The 17,953-nt window shown below is 46.8% G+C and overlaps 2 protein-coding genes across 2 annotated transcripts; both read right to left on the reverse strand.

Moving 5' to 3' along the window:
• Nucleotides 1-2,213: 2,213 nt before the first annotated feature.
• Nucleotides 2,214-10,008, reverse strand: LOC111847114 (claudin-3-like). Its single transcript, XM_023818017.2, has 2 exons — nucleotides 9,433-10,008; nucleotides 2,214-3,898 (listed from the first exon to the last, which is right to left on the reverse strand). Exons 1-2 carry the CDS (start codon nucleotides 9,913-9,915, stop codon nucleotides 3,248-3,250), a joined length of 1,134 nt encoding a protein of 377 aa, XP_023673785.2. The 5' UTR covers nucleotides 9,916-10,008; the 3' UTR covers nucleotides 2,214-3,247.
• A 2,247-nt stretch (nucleotides 10,009-12,255) lies between these two features.
• LOC111847117 (claudin-4) lies at nucleotides 12,256-13,594 on the reverse strand. The gene has a single exon (XM_023818022.2). It carries the CDS (start codon nucleotides 13,478-13,480, stop codon nucleotides 12,830-12,832), a length of 651 nt encoding a protein of 216 aa, XP_023673790.1. The 5' UTR covers nucleotides 13,481-13,594; the 3' UTR covers nucleotides 12,256-12,829.
• Nucleotides 13,595-17,953: the final 4,359 nt, after the last annotated feature.

The raw sequence follows: 17,953 nt of genomic DNA on the forward strand, positions 1-17,953 counted from the left end.
GCACCCAAAGAGCACCACACATAATTATACGTAAGAAACACAAAGTTGTCAGACAACGAACTGTAAGACGCATCCACGGTGGGACATTTATGTAAGCTAATTACACACGAGGATCAGACCGGGTACACACAAGACACATGTAAACACATGCGCAACAATAAGGAATTACCTATTAATTAACAATAACAGCAACAACACAACAATGGCTATTTACAACTGCACGCGGGGCATGCTGGGACATGAGCCCCGCCGGTGCTACAGTGTATACAACAGAACAGTACAGAGCTAAAGTATCATGAAAAGTAAAAAACATAATTTAGCATTAACCTGGTTTAGCAAGCTGGATGTTAATTTGTTCGACTGGGCATCAAGCTGCTGCCAGATTTTGAAATCCCGCGTTCTGCACGTGCACAAAAGTGTCCGCGAGGGACGTGGATAAAACTGTTACAGCTGCTCTGCACTACTCAGTTTTCACATGGTTTTCAGAACGAACATAAAAAACAATGCACGATATAATTTATTGTCATATCAGCGCAAATGCACATAAAATACGTACACATTGGCATAATAAATCATGTTTGTTTCGAAATAATCATCTGTATTCACATTTATTATGTTGATAACAACAATGTTGATATTTGTAAATAAAACTATATTTCCTGCACCTGTCATAGTCGTCCAAATAACGTCAAAAAAATTACGTTCAAATGTTGAATGTCATATTGACGTGCAAGTTGGGTCATGGATGGACGTTCAAATTGTGGACCTAGTTTGGACGTTGTATAGATGTCCAGAATTGGTCATGGACTGACGGACCTAATATAGACATGATCTGCACGCCTATCCGACGTCCAATGTTTAGTGGGTAGTTTTACATAGGAATTTTTGACTTCATATTAAACTGTAATTCTGGATGATATTTGTACGCCGTAGCTCGATATTGTTACTCATATTCATGGCGCTGTCTCATTATGTCCGTGCTGAGTAATAACGTCAAACCCCTCGACGGAAAGCAGAGAGCCGCTCTCCCGGGGGCTTCGCGTCTATGGCAACCAGCAGCCTGGAAGGCTGCACCCACTTAATCGACATCTAGTGCAGTCGATCCTCCTTATGACTTGACAACACAATTACAAATCACTTAAAATTGCGTAAAAAGCCAAATCAAAGTCTGTGTGCTACACAAAAAAACTTCCAGAGGTAATGTGTTTTCCCGCAGATGCCGATGGTCTATGGTTGTTTAATTCAATCTCAAATACAAAATGATGGTCTTCATTATTCGTCATATCATATTCATATCATATCTCAGGTTGTTTACTGAGTATACGTACCTATTGGTTTATTTATTTAAGTTCACTGTACTTTGTTTTTGGATAGTTTTCTCGACCTTTTGAAATCCAACCGGCAAGTTTTTAGCCGGGGGGAATTATTTAAAACGAGTACAATATCCGCTCTGGGTACTTTCCACGTACTGGCATCCTTTTAAGAATTTAAGCCTTTGGTTTATAATTGCAAATGACGCACTGGCAGGCTGGCTGATCTTGAAAACTTAGACAACTGAATACTGAATTTTAATTCTGGGAGAGGAGTGTCCGAGGAGTGTAAAATCATTACTGATATTTTTATATGATGACATATATAATTTTTTTTTGTTTTTGGTCGTGTATTCATATTTGGACTGTATGGGGATCGTTTTCATATTTCCTTTTATGACGTTTTACAGTTTAGCGATCTACATAGTTTCAGGATTTATTTATCACGTGCACAAACATACTCTGTTTTTGAATGCAGTACATTTTTATGTAAATGAAAAGGTAGACCCTACCTGTAATATAAGAAGAAACCAACCAAATTATTATTTTATCTTTAATAAATTTTAATTGGCAGGGAATGTATTTACACCGTCTTCATTGTTGATAACAGGCTTTGGCTGTAGTTATTACACCTTGATTACTTTTTAGGTGTATTGTTTGGGAATTAATTGTTTGGAAATGTAGACGGGGGAATTCGAGACGCTGGACATGAGCGCGTCTTGCTTTTGTCGTAGAGATGTAGGTGTAACAGAAAAGACCCAGGTGTCCCGCCAAGGCGATGTGCCCGAGTCTAATTGGGCGTCGCCCATAATTAATATGAGAAGCTGATGAATATTTCAGTCTCGCTAGATGCCGTGAGTCATGTAATTTTAAAAAGAAAAACAATACACGTCAAACGTGAAATACGTGAAATACGATAAGTGGCTTTATTGAAACAAAGACTCCGCGTTGTTAGCACATGTTTTCAGCCTGCTCTAGAGTGAGGCGTGCACAGGGACCCTCCCTTCATACGCTGAGACACACACCTAGAGGCAGACCCTCACCTCCCCCTCGCGTCCTCCGCCGTGCCTCCCCACTGCACCTCCTCCTGAGCGCTTCTTTGTGTCGAAGAACAGAGACCATCTTGTTACTGACGGACTCACGTCTGACTTGCAGTTTATACCAGGAGTCTCTATGGTCTTTATTTCACAATCTGCTCATTTACTCAATTTCATTTACAAACCACAAAACTAAACAAAACACATTTTCAAAGCTGTATACACGTTGCTGGGTAAACATAACTGATTTAAAAAGAAGTAAACAGAACAGATAATTTGAAAATCAAACATATTAGGGGAGAAAGTTACTCTCAAGTCATCTGAGGAGCTTATTGTTAAAATCATTACACACATCACTCTTATCTACAAACTTCTACATTGGTTATGTGACATTCAGTGTGTATACCATTTGGATGATTGTTGCATAACATTTTGTGTCACCCTAGTTTAACACAGCAACAACACCAAGGGACAAGAAAAACATCTCATTTTTTCATAAAAAGATACAGTTCTTGCAAAGATTATTCTTAAATATGTCCATGTCAACATCTACCTATCAAAAGTTAGTGACAAAGAGAAATTAGTTGAAATTTTTAACGCCACATCCCAGCAAAGAATCTCTGTACCAGTATGTGCCAGTCCTTGGACTGAACACTGTGTGTTTAAATGTGAAGTCAGGACAGATACCGGCCCGAAGATGTACAGAAACTCACAGCAACATACTAATAAACTCTACAAATGCAAAAAGCTTTAAACTAAAACAAAATGTCACAAACGTGCAAAATGAACCGATATCTCTGTCATTCTTTCTTGTTAGCTTGCTCCTCTTCCTTGGTTGGTTTGGTCCTTAGTTGAAGGGTTAGGGATTTTCAGACATTTACAAATATATATTTTTGTAGTTCACACGTAGTCTTTACGGTCATAGGTGCCCCCCCCGGCTGAGCGTGGGGCTGAGTATGCCATCCTGGTGGAGTTATATTTCTGCTCCCTAGGGGGGCAGGAACAGCAGAGCAGGGCACCGCCGATGATGAGCAGGGCAGATGCCCCCCAGCCGATGTAGAGCGCCGTGCCCAGCTCCCGCCGCTGGGCATCCGTCAGCAGCGGGTTGTAAAAGTCCCGGATGATGGTGTTGGCCGACCAGGACACCGGGATGAGCTGCATGACGCCAGAAGTGATGAAGACGATGCCGGAGATGATCATCACCCTGGCTTTGGACGTCTCGTCCTCGATGCAGTTGGTGCACTTGGCCCCGACGATAGCAACCAGCAGGGCGAAGAGGGCCAGTAGGATGGAGATGACGGTGAGGGCGCGGGCCGCCTGCAGGTCCTGCGACAGCGCCAGCATGGAGTCGTAGACCTTACACTGCATCTGCCCGGTGCTCTGCACCACGCAGGTCATCCATAATCCCTCCCAGATGATCTGCGCCGTCACGATGTTGCTGCCGATGAAGGCGGTGACCCTCCACATGGGCAGGGCGCAGCTCACGATGGCGATGACCCAGCCCAGCACGGCCAGGGCGATCCCCACTATCTCCAGCCCCACAGACATGGTCTCTGGCGCCCCGCGGGGTCCCGCCTCTCCCAGCAATTCACAGAGATCCTCTAACACACCCCCTGGGAGCCAAAGAGGCAGTCAGCACAGGCTACCCTGCGCTCCGGTGAGAGTGTGATGTGGTGCAGCTGCACAACAACAACCTTTTATATGGCAGAGCAGGTGGGGGGAGGGTCTTCTCGCCAGTGACATCACCTGAATCAAGAACAGAACTCCCGTGAGTCCAGAACCCTCTCGATTTACAGGAGCACAGGCTTCCAAAGGCTTCTGTACTGTGAGGAAGGGACGACTTACTGCTACTGAAGTGTACAAACTGCTTTATGCTCACAGCATTATCGTTGCATTTTTTACTCCAGTAGGGCCCATATTTATTGCTTTTACCCAGATTTATACTAAAGATGTGAGAGTTATTCCTCAGTCATATGGTGTGGATGAGCCGAGTCGCAGAGCTGTGGAATGTCTGCGGGCAATGAGAGGGATACATCACCTCTCCAGGCATCTCCTGCAAAACCTTTAATGGACCTGGGGCTGACGAAATGTGCCACTTTTTCACCCTGCCTTTTAAACGGGGTGAAAATAACTTGTGTGCATCATGGAGATAAAATTAAAGATACTGATATTATCAGTAAAGAAGAACCAGCCTCACACCAGTCTGTGGAACCAGCAAAACTGTTATTTTAATGGATTGACAAAAAAAATAAAAAATGCAACCTAGCTGTTTGTTTTTCATACTCAAAGAAAGTAACAAACGTAACAAAGTTTCAAGGTAAATAGTGGCACTCAATGAGTAATACTGGAAACAAGAGAGACAGACCTGACACAATTAGCAGGCTATGCTTGGTGACGCAGCCCGGGTGTGACTCAGGGTTTCAGGGCAGTGATGCTGTCTCCCAGGGCACTGCATGCTGTCTCCCAGGGCAGTGATGCTGTCTCCCAGGGCACTGCATGCTGTCTCCCAGGGCAGTGATGCTGTCTCCCAGGGCACTGCATGCTGTCTCCCAGGGCAGTGATGCTGTCTCCTGGGGCAGTGCATGTTGTCTCCCAATGCAGTGCATGCTGTCTGCAGGGCAGTGATGCTGTCTCCTGGGGCAGTGATACTGTCTCCCAGGGCAGTGATGCTGTCTCCTGGGGCAGTGATACTGTCTCCCAGGGCAGTGCATGCTGTCTCCCAGGGCAGTGATGCTGTCTCCTGGGGCAGTGATACTGTCTCCCAGGGCAGTGCATGCTGTCTGCAGGGCAGTGCATGCTGTCTCCCGGAGCAGTAAGCTGTTGCACATAGGCGGGGTTTCTGAAACATATCACATTATGTGCCTTCATGCAGAATATATGAAGAAAATAAACAACAAGGGCGGTATTTTACAGTTAGCAGGCTTAGGTATTTACATCATCAAGCGTAAGCGTACTGGATAAGTGGCTGTAGAAAATGAATGGATGGATGGATAGACTGATGATGAATGGATGGATGGATGGATGGATGGATAGATGGATGATGGAAATGATTCCTGATGCTATTAGCTATGGATGTAATATTGCAAGAGTACAATTACTACTTTCATTGAATGTGTCACATATAATAAAATAATTTCGATACCAGTGGTCATTTGCCAGTGGCTTTTATTTCATGTTTGCTTTAGGTGAGTTTGTGTCAAATGTAGTTTTTAATATTATTCTTTACTTTTCTGTCATTTGAAAAAAAATATCCAAAGAAATGCACTGCAAAGCAGTGAGACACAAACCCAGCCTGGGCAGAGGCAGCCATGGTGAGGTGGTGGGGGGGGGGGGGGTCCTTACGGCCCCACTTGAGCCGGCCAATGCAAACAGTGACTAAGTCAGTAGCGCTCCAGGGATGTGGAAGACAGCGCACTCACTGGAGCGTCCTCTAGGAACAATGTCCTACGTCTTTGTCTCGCAAGTATCAGCAGCAAATTGCCAGTGCCATCAACAAAACAAAGCTCTAGCCAAGATATATGGGAACCTGTTTTTTCATGGATGTCTCAAACTTTTTTGTTGACAAAAATCCCCTTCTATCTTGTAGGGACAAAAGTTTTCTCAATAGGTATCTAAAAATATCAGGTTTAAATGAACTACGTGCAGTAGGACTGTTAGGTAACGTACTTCAGGCTCTGTTTTCTCTTGGTAATGTTTGCCCAATTCCAGAGATTTCTGTGGAGTTTCGACTCCAGGAGCCAGAATCCACTTTTGTAGTTCACATCAATCCTCGAAGCCTCATAGGACCTGTTCTTTGAAAGCCTGGTTTCAGCAAAAGCCTGATTTCTATGGAGCAGGCAGCTTACAAGACGGCCCTGTTACATCCACCTAATGGCTCATTTCACTGGCCTGAAATTTCACTGCAGTTTGGAATGTCTCCGGATGTGGGCACTCATTGTCCTGATAAGCATTCTGATGTTTTACCTGTTTAACAGCACTTTTTGGGGCATCTGGGTCAGGCACAAATTTTTGTGCTAAAACAAGACAGACAAACCAGTGAAGACCTCGACTGTCAGTGGATCTAACTGCAGACCATCATGAGGATGCACTGTAAATGTTTCAGAGTATTTAAATCCTTTATAATTCTCACAGATCTAGAAATGGTTTACTGATTCAGTGAAGAAACCTCACTTTAAAAAGTACAGTCTGTGAATATTACAAAACAACAGCTAGTGGTAATGCAGATAGCTGTATTGTTTAGGGTGTGTGATGATAACACAGCAGTAAAATGGTGTCAGTCTTTCCAAGCCGATTTAACTCTGCATGTGTCTCATATAGAAGAAAAATCCTTAGGACCATAAACTGCAGGCCTGCCTCTGGTCAGCAGCTGTCATCATCCCACCTGATAAGACTGGTTTGTGCCAGTCTGGAGTGTGCAAGTGTGAACATATGTCATAAGATATTGTGAGTCAAATTGATCATATGGCCAAAACAAGCAACAACGGAAATGCTAAATTAAAGTCACATTACACATTTAACCATCTTTTCTTTCCCTGTGTATCAGATTCTTTCTGATGTGTAAGAATCCACTTGCTTCATCTCATTTTAGCTTAACAAACAGCAAATGAATATAATGTGATACCGTGCAGCCATACACACGGCATTGAAAGGCAGATCAAATACCAATTAAGGATCCTTCTTTACTGCCTTTATTTTGCAAGAGACCCTCCCCAGCAAGGTGCCGTGTGAATCTGCATATAAAGCGTGACCTTCTGGAGTGTGATACAGGGACGAGGAGGGACAGATCGGGGGCTTCCCACATGCGCAAATGGCCGCTGTAAATTCACTTACTTCCTTATCACCTTGGCGATGCCTCGTGGAATCTTCGCTCCCCCGTGATCAGAGTTTGCCGTCTGTGTTCAGTTTGGCAGTCTTAAAGACTGGACTCTGTTATCAGGGATCTTTGTTTTGCTAAGTTGGGGTAGATGGCTGGGGGGTCTGGTCCCTTGATTCCTTGCACCCCATGGGGGGGAGGGGGGGACCATCGCTGACGTGGGAATGTGGTACTTCAGTCGCTTTTAAATCCCTGGTATAAATCACCCAGAGTCCTGCTCCGCCTCACAGGAGTCCAGTAAAGCCTCTTTCTTCTGTGCTCGGCCTCTCAGAGGCCTCCTTCAGTGCTGCGCGGGTTTCCAGCGCCATGAAAGCACGGCTCCTCATCTCCCCCGCATTCCCGCTCCCCCACATGCACACATGTGCTCATTTTTTCAATGGCTTTTTCTTTTGACGTAACACATCTGCCATCTTTGTTACTGGGTTTTTCACGCTGTTCTTCAATTTGACTGATTTTGTGTGGCGAAATTTCATAACATGTGTATCGTTTAAATTAATTTTTTCTCTGCTTTCTTAACAGGTGTTTCTGGTGCTATGTACAGATTAGGTTAATAATTGTTATTAGCAAATATTTCAATATCTATGCTTAACAAGTGGGCTTATCTTTGATTTAAATCACATCAGTGATTTAGCTGTAAATTACATAAATGTTATATATGATTGCGAGATGGTATTTTACAGAATGTTGACATAGATGAAGCTAGTCGTAAGCCTATGTTTTGCACACTAATGTGGCTCAGCTGGTTGAGTCTCTCTAGTTGTGACTGGTTAGTCACCACTTTGACCCTCATCCTTGGCAGAATAAGCCCTTGTGTGAGGCCCCTAACCCCTTGAAATGTTCTACGGATGCCAGATAAATGATCTCACCCTGCGCTCTGGCCCCTAGCCTCACTCTCACCTGCATGGTTATGTGTGCGTGTCTCAAACAAGAGTAAGATGGGATATATGAGAGAAACGCTCCAATATAACTGTACAATGGGCAAACAAAAAAGTAAAAATATGATATAACATAAGGAATCATTGTGCTTGTTTCCATATGGATAAATCAGATGCCTGTGTGAGTGACCAGGAAAAGCCCTGTGTGAGACAGGCCTGCTGAGAAAGCCCTGTGTGAGACAGGCCTGCTAAGAAAGCCCTGTGTGAGACAGGCCTGCTGAGAAAGCCCTGTGTGAGACAGGCCTGCTGAGAAAGCCCTGTGTGTGACAGGCCTGCTGAGAAAGCCCTGTGTGAGACAGGCCTGCTGAGAAAGCCCTGTGTGAGACAGGCCTGTTGAGAAAGCCCTGTGTGAGACAGGCCTGCTGAGATTTAGGTCTGATGCTGATGTCGCGCTTTGGTGAAGGTGAAGGCCATGTGGCCCCCGCTCAGCGCCCTGGGCAAGTCACACGACGGTTTGCAGAGAAATAGTCATATAAACATTAATTTACCACTCTTTATTACATTTAAAAAACATGATATTACAGGCATTACACAAAAAATACAAAATAAAAAGGCATAAAAGAGGACCAGAGAGGTTTAAATATTAACACACACATTCTATTTATGTAAAATAACCTGTACATGTTTAACCATAAGTGGCAAAAAATACGATCAATCATTTCAGATACAACATAACATGACATTGAATCAATTGTTCATAAGGTACACAAAGCTGTTCCAAGGAAGTCCTGGTCCTGGAAGCGACTGTGTCAAATTACTCAATATGACATAACTAGTCAGGATGTTTTTCAGCTGATGATACGGGTCACAAACTGCGTTTCAGACACAAACGTCGGGGTGATACAGTGCCATCCTCGCTCCTTCGCATGGCTTCCTCCCAGTGATCCCTGGGTGGTGTGGCTAATCCCTGTGTGCGTGTGGACTTTGCACACAAACCAGCGCAGCACTTTGTCCTCGTGTGTATAATAGACAATTTGAACTGGGGACAGTAATGGCTGGGGACCTTCAGTCCCTGGAGTATGCAGTCCTCGCCATGTCGTCTGTCACCTGCGACACCTGTCCTTTCCTTGGGGGGGGGGGGGGGCGTACGTAATTCTCACACTTTATACATAGTCCCTCTTGTTATAGCTGCTAGGTGCATGTGACCTGGCGGTGGAGTACGCTATCCTGCTGGGGGGGGCGTACCTCTGCTCCTTCTGAGGGGGGCAGCTGCAGCAAAGTATGCCCCCACCGATGAGGAGGAGGGAGGCCGCTGCCCATCCAAGGTACAGCGAGGCTCCTATCTCCCTCTTCTGGCCCTCGGGGATGGTTGGATTGTAGAAGTCCATCACGATGGTGTGAGCGGACCAGGACACGGGGATGAGCTGCATCAGCGCGGTGGCGATGAAGGTGACGCCCGCTGAGATCATCACCCTGGCCTTGGTGGTCTCGTCCTCCACGCAGTTGGTGCACTTGGCGCCCACCACTGAGACCAGCACGGCCAGCAGCCCCAGGACGATAGCGATGACTGCCAGGGCGCGGGCCGCCTGCATGTCCCGCGGCAGAGCCAGCATGGAGTCATAGACCTTACACTGCATCTGCCCGGTGCTCTGCACCACGCAGTTCATCCAGATGCCCTCCCAGATGGTCTGCGCCGTCACGATGTTGCTGCCGATGAAGGCGGTGACCCTCCACATGGGCAGCGTGCAGGACGCGATGCTTCCAATCCAGCCCAAGATGGCTAACGCTACTCCCAGGATCTCCAACCCCAGGGCTGCCATTTCTGCTCCGTGCCAGTTGGGATCGTGCTGCTATTCGCCTCTGCGAAACTCAAAAAGAGTGCAAGAGATCCCGCTGAAACTATGACAAGAATTCGGTCCGCCATCCTCTTTATAGTTGTGGGAATGGAGAAGGCGGGGCTGTGACATCACATGGAGACAAGCCAGCGTCGTCTCTACCTTATTTCCGTTGTTACCTGTGATGGTTTGAAAATACAGCGGTGTAATAGCTAATCTGTTCTCCATGGTCACTCTCGTCTTGATTTAGGTTTTGGAGTAAATGAGTACCCAGTATGGCACTTCTGTGGGGTTAATCGTTAACGAGAGACCCAGTTTGATCAGGTCATAACCTAAAGAGTCATGTATATAAATCATATGTACTGGGATCGTCTGAATGTCCTGAATGTCTCGCTAGTTCACAGTAATTAATACTCATTTCTGAAATGATCACGTGATCAAAGGAACAGTCTGACAAAGCCTAATAGTGGATTTTTTTTTTAAAGAAGTCAAGATAGATAGATAGATAGATAGAAAGATAGATAGAAAAATAGATAGATAGATAAATAGATAGATAGATAGATAGATAGATAGATGACTTAAAGCATAATGTTTGTTTTCATATGGATTAGACATGCCTTTTGCACTGTCTTTAGCCGGCCAAAGTTCACCACTGGCATGTACGATAACTAGCGAATGGCAGAGCAAAGTTTTCTAATTGCTACCCGTCTGGTTAAGCTAGGAATGAGAGTTACTGACTATTTTTTGACATGGATGCTGGTCATTCAGGCAAACCACAGGCTCTGTTATCGTCACGTTCGGTCTGTTAGGTTTTCAGGCTTGCTGGTATTTCTTTCAAGCTGCCATGAAGGAAACCTTAACTGGGTCACGTAAACTGGGCCAACAGGCGGAAATGAATGCGGGCCAAACAGGAGCCTGGGTACTGACTCAGGTGGTCTGTTTACAAATATAATTTATTTCACAAGTACGTTTTTCAAAACTAGAGAGCAGATATGGACCCTTCCGTCCATTTTCTGTTCTTTTTGTCCATTCATGGTTATCTATCAATCCATCCGTCTTCCAAGCGCTTATCTTGACCTGGGGTTCAGGGGGCTGGAGCCAGGCAGGATTGGGCTGCACTCTGCGTGGCATTATTCATGCTTATGGTATGTACAAATATTCAAGATAAAACTTTGGAGAGACTGAGAACAGGGCTTTTAACACGGGAGAGGGAGAAGTTTAGTTAGAAACGCTCTTATTATTGAAAGATTTGCCGTGAGGTGAGTAAAGGTGAAGCTTGTCTGATAAACTCCCCTGTGCTCCATCTTACGGGGTTTCCCTCCCTCCCAACATGACGCTGCCTGGTGCGGGGGTTAATCCCTAAGCTGAGGGGGTCCCAGCACACACTGGGATGACTGGGAGCAGGGCAGTGAAGCCGTACGCTGCAGGGAAGCTGCCTCCCCACAGAAGGGGCATTGTTTTCACCGAAACCTCAGGGAATGGAGTAGCTTTCAGCACGGAGTCAGTTTCGGGGTGTAGTGACTGCCTTCTCTTATCACTCAGCGGTCGGGAGAGCAAACAAACTCCAGACTGGAATCTCATAGTGCTGCCTGTGATCTGGGATTCGTCTGGAACACTCCTCTTTGTGTGTGTGTGTGTGTGTGTGTGTATGTGCGAGCGGGTTTACCTATCCTTATGGGGACATAATGTCCCCATAATGTGATAAATATCCATTTTTTTCCCTTATGGGGACCGGTTTCTTGGTCCCCATAAGGGAAAACTCTATTTAATAAAAATCGGTGACTGCTATGAAAAAACTAAAAATGCAAAAACTCTTGTATTTTGTTAGGTTACTTATGGTTATGGTTAGGGCAGGGTAGGGGTTAAGGTTGTCATAGTTAGCGTTAGCATTTTTCCCATTGAAATGAATGAGCGGTCCCCATAAGGATATGTTTACCCTACATGCGCGTGTGTGTATGTGTGTGTGTACCTGAATTTCCTGAAGGGACAAGTGTGATGTGACACAAGCCAGGGACACAGTACGGATGCTGTATTTGTGGAACAATATGAATCATCATTTTCAATCACACTGAGATCACCATTTTAAAAAGACAGAGTCATTTCGGTTTGGTAATATACGTGCAGATGGGAACACAGGTAAATGAGTAATGTGCAGTAAAGGAGCCTTGTTTGCAGAAGGATGAGCCATTTTCATTTCGGGACAAAGACCCTAGAGGGGTGGAGTCTCTGAGTCCTCAGGTCAGAGGGTCATGTGATCATCGGCAGGGAGACCATCAGCGACGCAGCATGGAAAAAAAAAACGGAACTGAAGAACAAAGCAACTGCAGCAGTTTATGGTAGTTTTACTCACACTTTAGAGTCGATGATACATTGCAATAATCATATGCACATACGTCACTCAGTAGTAAAACCGCACATTCAGAGCAGGATGAAAACATTTGGAATGCAAAGTGGGTGATTTAGAAAACATAAAAGTCCTTTAGACATATTTACATGCATGAGTTACCTGAAGCTTGCTAAATGTGTACAACAGAAAACAGGGAGCTTTAAAAGTGTAGCAAACAGGCTAAAGATAACACAAAATGCATCAATTTTATTTTAAAAACATGAACAGGAGAGCCAGTGTTTTCTCCCTACTGGAAGTCTCCAGAATGATTTATACGCAGTTCAATCAGCATATCTGTGTCATTTTGTGCTTGAAGGCACCAAATGAATGAAACTTACAACCGCTCAATGACTCAGTGACGTGTGACATAACATCGCGGAGCAGCTTCACAGGAAAACCATCGACCTGCAGAAATCGAACGCCGTGTTCCGCGTATCTGCATGTCGCTCCAGTAGCAGGCGGGAAAAGCCTTTTTGGGGGAGTTATCTGAAAGTCCTGAGGTCCTGCAGCTGCTCACACATAATCTCTCCTGCCGTGTCCGGAGAAGGAGACGGGCTTGACGGCCGAGTGGCCCACCGTGTAGGGGCCATAGCGCTCTCCCTTTGGGGGACAGGAGCAGCACAGCAGGGCCCCTCCCAGGATCAGGAGACAGGAGGCAGCCCAGCCGAAATACAGCGAATTCCCGAACTCTCGCTTCTGCGTCTCCTCCAGCAGCGGGTTGTGGAAGTCCACGATGATGACGTTGGCGGTCCAGGAGACGGCCACCAGCAGCAACAGGCCAGCGGAGATGAAGGTGACGCCCGCGCCCAGGATGATGCGGGGCTTGCTGTCCTTGTCTGCAGTACAGTTGGTACATTTGGCTCCCGCCACCGACAGGGCGATGGCCGCCACGCCGAGGAGCATGGAGACGACAGTGAGCGCCCGGGACGCCTGCAGCTCCTCGGGGAGCCCCAGCATGGAGTCGTAGACCCTGCAGTGCATCTGGCCAGTGCTCTGCACCACGCAGCTCATCCACAGGCCCTCCCACACCACCTGGGCCACCACGATGTTCTGGCCCACGAACGCCGCCACCCTCCACATGGGCAGGAAGCAGGCCACCATGACCCCCAGCCAACCCGCCACGCAGAGCGTCACGCCCAGGATCTCGAGGCCCGCGGAATACATCCCCGCATCTGCCCGTCCGGCGGAGCACAGGCAGTGGAGAGACACCCGATCTCCCTTCCCTCAGAGGACGGGGTATGATTTCGAGGTGGGAGAGAGAGAAGGCGAGAGAGGAAACGCATTCTTCCTTTTTTATATTGCTAAGAAGACTGAAGGTGGAGTCAGCCTGAGCTGGCTTTGTGTTTGCAGCAAAGCAGGACCGGAATCAGTAGCAGATAATGGTATTCCGCGTTCGCCATCCTGCCAAGCCGTGTCCGGCAGACAAAAGGCAGCTTGTTAAAGGCTGGAAGGGGCAGCGGTGGATGGACTGAGCCAAAATTAAAAAAATACATGGGCCGACCCAAACTGCGGGGACGCCATGCAATTTTACCTCTAATCTGTTCCTCTAATCAGTGCATGGCTGCCCAAATTTATATGTATTTCTGGTATTTACGAAAAAAGAAAATCTATATTTGCTGAGAGTAGTTAGCACAGAGTGACAGGCAGGGTCAGTGGCCATAAATCATTTATTTTTACTTGACACGAGTGAGTGAAGCAGCTGTTGCATATTGATTTGAAAGCTGATTAAAAGTTTTGATTCAATTATTTACTTTTATGTCACTTTTTTACAAACCAAGAAACGTTGAGCGGTCCCCAGACCACATGTGACTTATACTGTGGCTATAATCCCCCTCCGAGGGCACCTGGAACGGCGCCCCCCACAGGCAGGGCAGCAAACCAATGGCACAAAGCGGCCGCCTGGATTCCTGAACCTCGATGAAAAGTGCAGAGTCACCGTCCCAATGAGAAAGCAGGCCAGGGCCCCCACGGACACAATAACACCCTGTGTCTGTTGAGACCCAGAGATGTGTCACTCGATCTGGGGCTCTGCTCCCCCTCTCAGACCATGAATATGCCGTTTGTGCTGAAAGGAATAGACTCTCCTTTTGTTCAGGAAAACAGGATGAAGAATGAGGGAAAAATGCATTTCGGTTATAAGACTGAGGAGATGCAAGGTGTGGCCACCTTCATCGCTGACAGACTGTTAACTGTCGAACTGACGTGTGTTTTGGCGAGTGGGGGTGGGGGGAGGCATGAAGGCTATTGCCCCACAGAGTCCCTGCGGTGACACAGGACACCTGCATGGTTGCTATGGAAATGTAGGTGCGGAAGTTTTTTGTCCCTTGACTGTTACCCTGCAAGCACTGCGCCATTTTGTTTTTCAGCCTTCCGCAGCAAGCTTACCGATGCCTGTGGATTGTATATGATTCAAGCTGACTGGCTGATCTTTCACTTTCCTGTTCATTTTGGGAGCCAATCAGGGATGACCCCATGAAATGGCGAGCATGTACACACATGAAAGAAGATGGTACAGTATTTACGACAGCGCATAAACCATAAAACAAGGTTTAACAATAAACATTGGCTGGAATAGCACCAAGTATCATCCATCCATCTTCTAACCAGTACAGGATCATGTTGTTACAACGGGTTCCCAGTATTGTTTTAAAAAATTCAAAGCCCTATTGTCATTAGTTAGTGCCTATGGGTGAGTGTCATAATTGAGTTCCTGTCCCAGTAGCAATAAAACAAAATATTTGGTGTCTCCAGCTCTCACTGCTTCTCTGCAGGAAAGTCACATAAATCAGAGGCTAGCTGAGTACCCCCCCCCCCCCCCCCCCCAAAGAAAGCGTGACCCATAGGAGCGCGCCCCCTGCAGGAGACCCTCTGCGGCAGCCACTGGGAGCGATTCCTTTGAGCTGGACTGTGTAAACATCTACATGTGCTTGCTGAGGTGATGCAGATGCTCGGGATTAAATGTGGCTTTGTGAGCCTGATCATTATGGCAGTGACTCAGATGGAGCACTTGGGGAGGGGGGCGGTGCTGGGGTCAAAGGCCATGCCCTTAACTTCAAAAAATGTTTCATTGGTGGTATTTGCATGTTCACCGTAAGGTCTGATAAGAAGCAGCACACTGAAATGCTCTGTGTCTAGATGTGAAACCAGTGGAGGCTGGGCAGATACTGGTGACCTTTGGTCTGGCGATGAAAGCTAGCAGAACCTCGCAGATCATCTGTGCAGCCCTGGTTATCTGCTCAAACAAAGAGCGAAATGGTCTAAAGGTACGGGAAACAAAACCTCAGGCAGTAGCTTTTAAAGAGACAGCCATCATTTCAGTCATGAGTCAGTCAGTGAATTAGCCCACATGGACAGACAGACAGACAGACAGACAGAGAGACAGACAGATAGATAGACAAACAACTTTTCAAAGAAAAGCCAGAGAATTACCCTTGTCCTGAATCAAGTCCTACAGGTTCTCTATTGTACAATAATCTCAAGGTAAAACGAACATGGGGTGTATTTTTGAATCTGTTTGTTTTTTGAGTTGCACGTACACCTAGTGGAACATGTACCCTGGATGCTTTTTTTGGGTGGAGGGGTGAGAAGGATCAAGGTCAGCACGCGTTTGAAGTTGAACGACAAGCGACACGTCACCCCCTGGTGAGGGACATGGTCATTACACCCAATCATTGTCCGCTAACATTGGCCATGCATTTCTTGGCTCTCCCTTCAGTTCACGCTCAGTAATTAAATGCCTCATAGCTGGGAATAAACAGCAGACATGGGAGCAGTTCCAGTGCATCAGCGTCATCCCAGAGCGGGTTAGCGGGTTAGCGGGTGCACTCTCGCTGCAGTGGCTCTGCAGCCGGTTCTCCGTGCCTTTTTCCTTGCTGTGGGTGCAGGCGTTGGCGCAACCTGTTTTCTTCCGTTTGAGGTTCCTGCCCGCCTGCCATCTGTCATCGAGAACCGGCACGGGGGGGAGAGGGACTAGGGCATACCCCAGGCGACCCGACAGAACCGTGGCGTCAGGAATCCATTTCACCACCAGACTCGACAGCTTTGCCTCAAAGTTTCGCCACCAGAGAGAAGAGCACGAGCACGAGTGTGTGGATCAAATCCAAACAAGGCGGCAGCCCTAAGCAGGCCCGCCCTGCTCATTGTCACCAATGCTCACGTGACGTGTGACCGTAACTTCTGGAAGAAGATGACTTTGAGTCACGCTGACTAGCCAAAAAAACAGTCTGGACAGAAGTGCAGAGCCCAAAGGGCAGGGCTGGTGTCTGAGTGCTGCAGCATCTAGGAAGTTGCTGCACGAGGCTCCCGATATTTCTTTGGCTGCAGTATGTGTCACCTTCATCACAATAAGCCCAGTGAGATCTGAAGCAGCAAAAAAGAATGAATGTTACATTTTTACAGCACTTCATAGAACCAATTTGGAGCCAATTGAACAACCACCACTATGTATCAGCTACCTGGGTGATGCAACGGCAGCCATTCTGTGCCAGTAGGGGCCGGAGCGAATTCACCAGTTAGATACAGGGGATGATTGGGGGGCCAGATTTGATAGGGCCACATTGGGTACTTTTAGGCAGGGGATCAGGGTACCACCCCTACTCTTTCGAAAGATGCTCGGTGATCTTTTATGACCTCAGAGAGTCAGGACCTCGGTTTTTACATCTCAATAACAGCACAATTTTTACCCATCACTGCACTGGAGCATTGGGATCTTCACAGACCACAGGACAGACTAACCTGTTGGCCACACCAACACCTCGTCCAGCAGCAGCCCGGCTTTCTTAGTTGGTTTCCGATCCAAGTACTGGCCAGACCCCAAACCTGCTTAGCTTCAGGTGGATCACCTAGTCTGACCTGCTGGTGGTATGACTGCTGACAAAAACACTGCAAACCTGACTGAGAACCATTAACTACCACAGACAAACAGTGACTGTCTGTGTTTGGGCCACAGAACCAGGCCCAGTAGGAAAAAATGAACAGCCTTGATGTCTGACCAATGACGGTGCAATCGCAAATCTGGTCAGCTCCCTTCGGGCAGATCCGTGTTCTCTCTGCAAGCCCCACAATCCTTTGCTGCCACGGCTGGCATTGAGGGACATGGATCTGATTAAAGATAATCCAGAGAGGCCTAATTAAAGTCACCCTCCCACGCATACACACAGACACACAGCGCCGAGTGACTCCAGGTAACATGACTTGAAGGGGTCTTATTTCAAGTTTACTATAAGAATCTCAATCATGGATACTGAGCCCAGAACAGGAGAACCTCACAATAGTAGCTCTCAGAAGATTCTCAATGGGTAGGTGATATGCTGAAAAAAGGCCTTTCCTCAGATCCTTATTATGAAAATTCCTTGGAGCATACCTCTGCGTGGAACCCAATCTCCAGGTCAGAGAAGGAGACCTTTTAATGAACATCTTGGGAAAATGGGTCCATTATTATCCTGGCCCTCATCTGGCTGCCCCACAGTGCTCTCTTTCATTTAACAAACAAGCTACTTTTAAGAAGAATTATTCCACATTTTTTTCCCCCAAGAGTCCAACAGTCACAACCTGCTAGCAGATTGTTTACCTCCCCATCGCCTAATTTAATCTGTCTTTCCTGCAAACTTCTGCCACGGAGCGAGGGATCACGCCGGC

This window comes from Paramormyrops kingsleyae, chromosome 17, assembly GCF_048594095.1.
Source record: "Paramormyrops kingsleyae isolate MSU_618 chromosome 17, PKINGS_0.4, whole genome shotgun sequence".
Classification (NCBI taxonomy): Eukaryota; Metazoa; Chordata; class Actinopteri; order Osteoglossiformes; family Mormyridae; genus Paramormyrops; species Paramormyrops kingsleyae.

Coding starts and splice junctions, on each gene's coding strand:
- LOC111847114 (XM_023818017.2), bottom strand. CDS start 9,915: ATGGCAGCCCTGGGGTTGGAGATCCTGGGAGTAGCGTTAGCCATCTTG. Junction 3,899..9,432: donor GCCAGAAGAGGGAGATAGGA/GCCTCGCTGTAC, acceptor GGGGCGCCAGAG/ACCATGTCTGTGGGGCTGGA.
- LOC111847117 (XM_023818022.2), bottom strand. CDS start 13,480: ATGTATTCCGCGGGCCTCGAGATCCTGGGCGTGACGCTCTGCGTGGCG.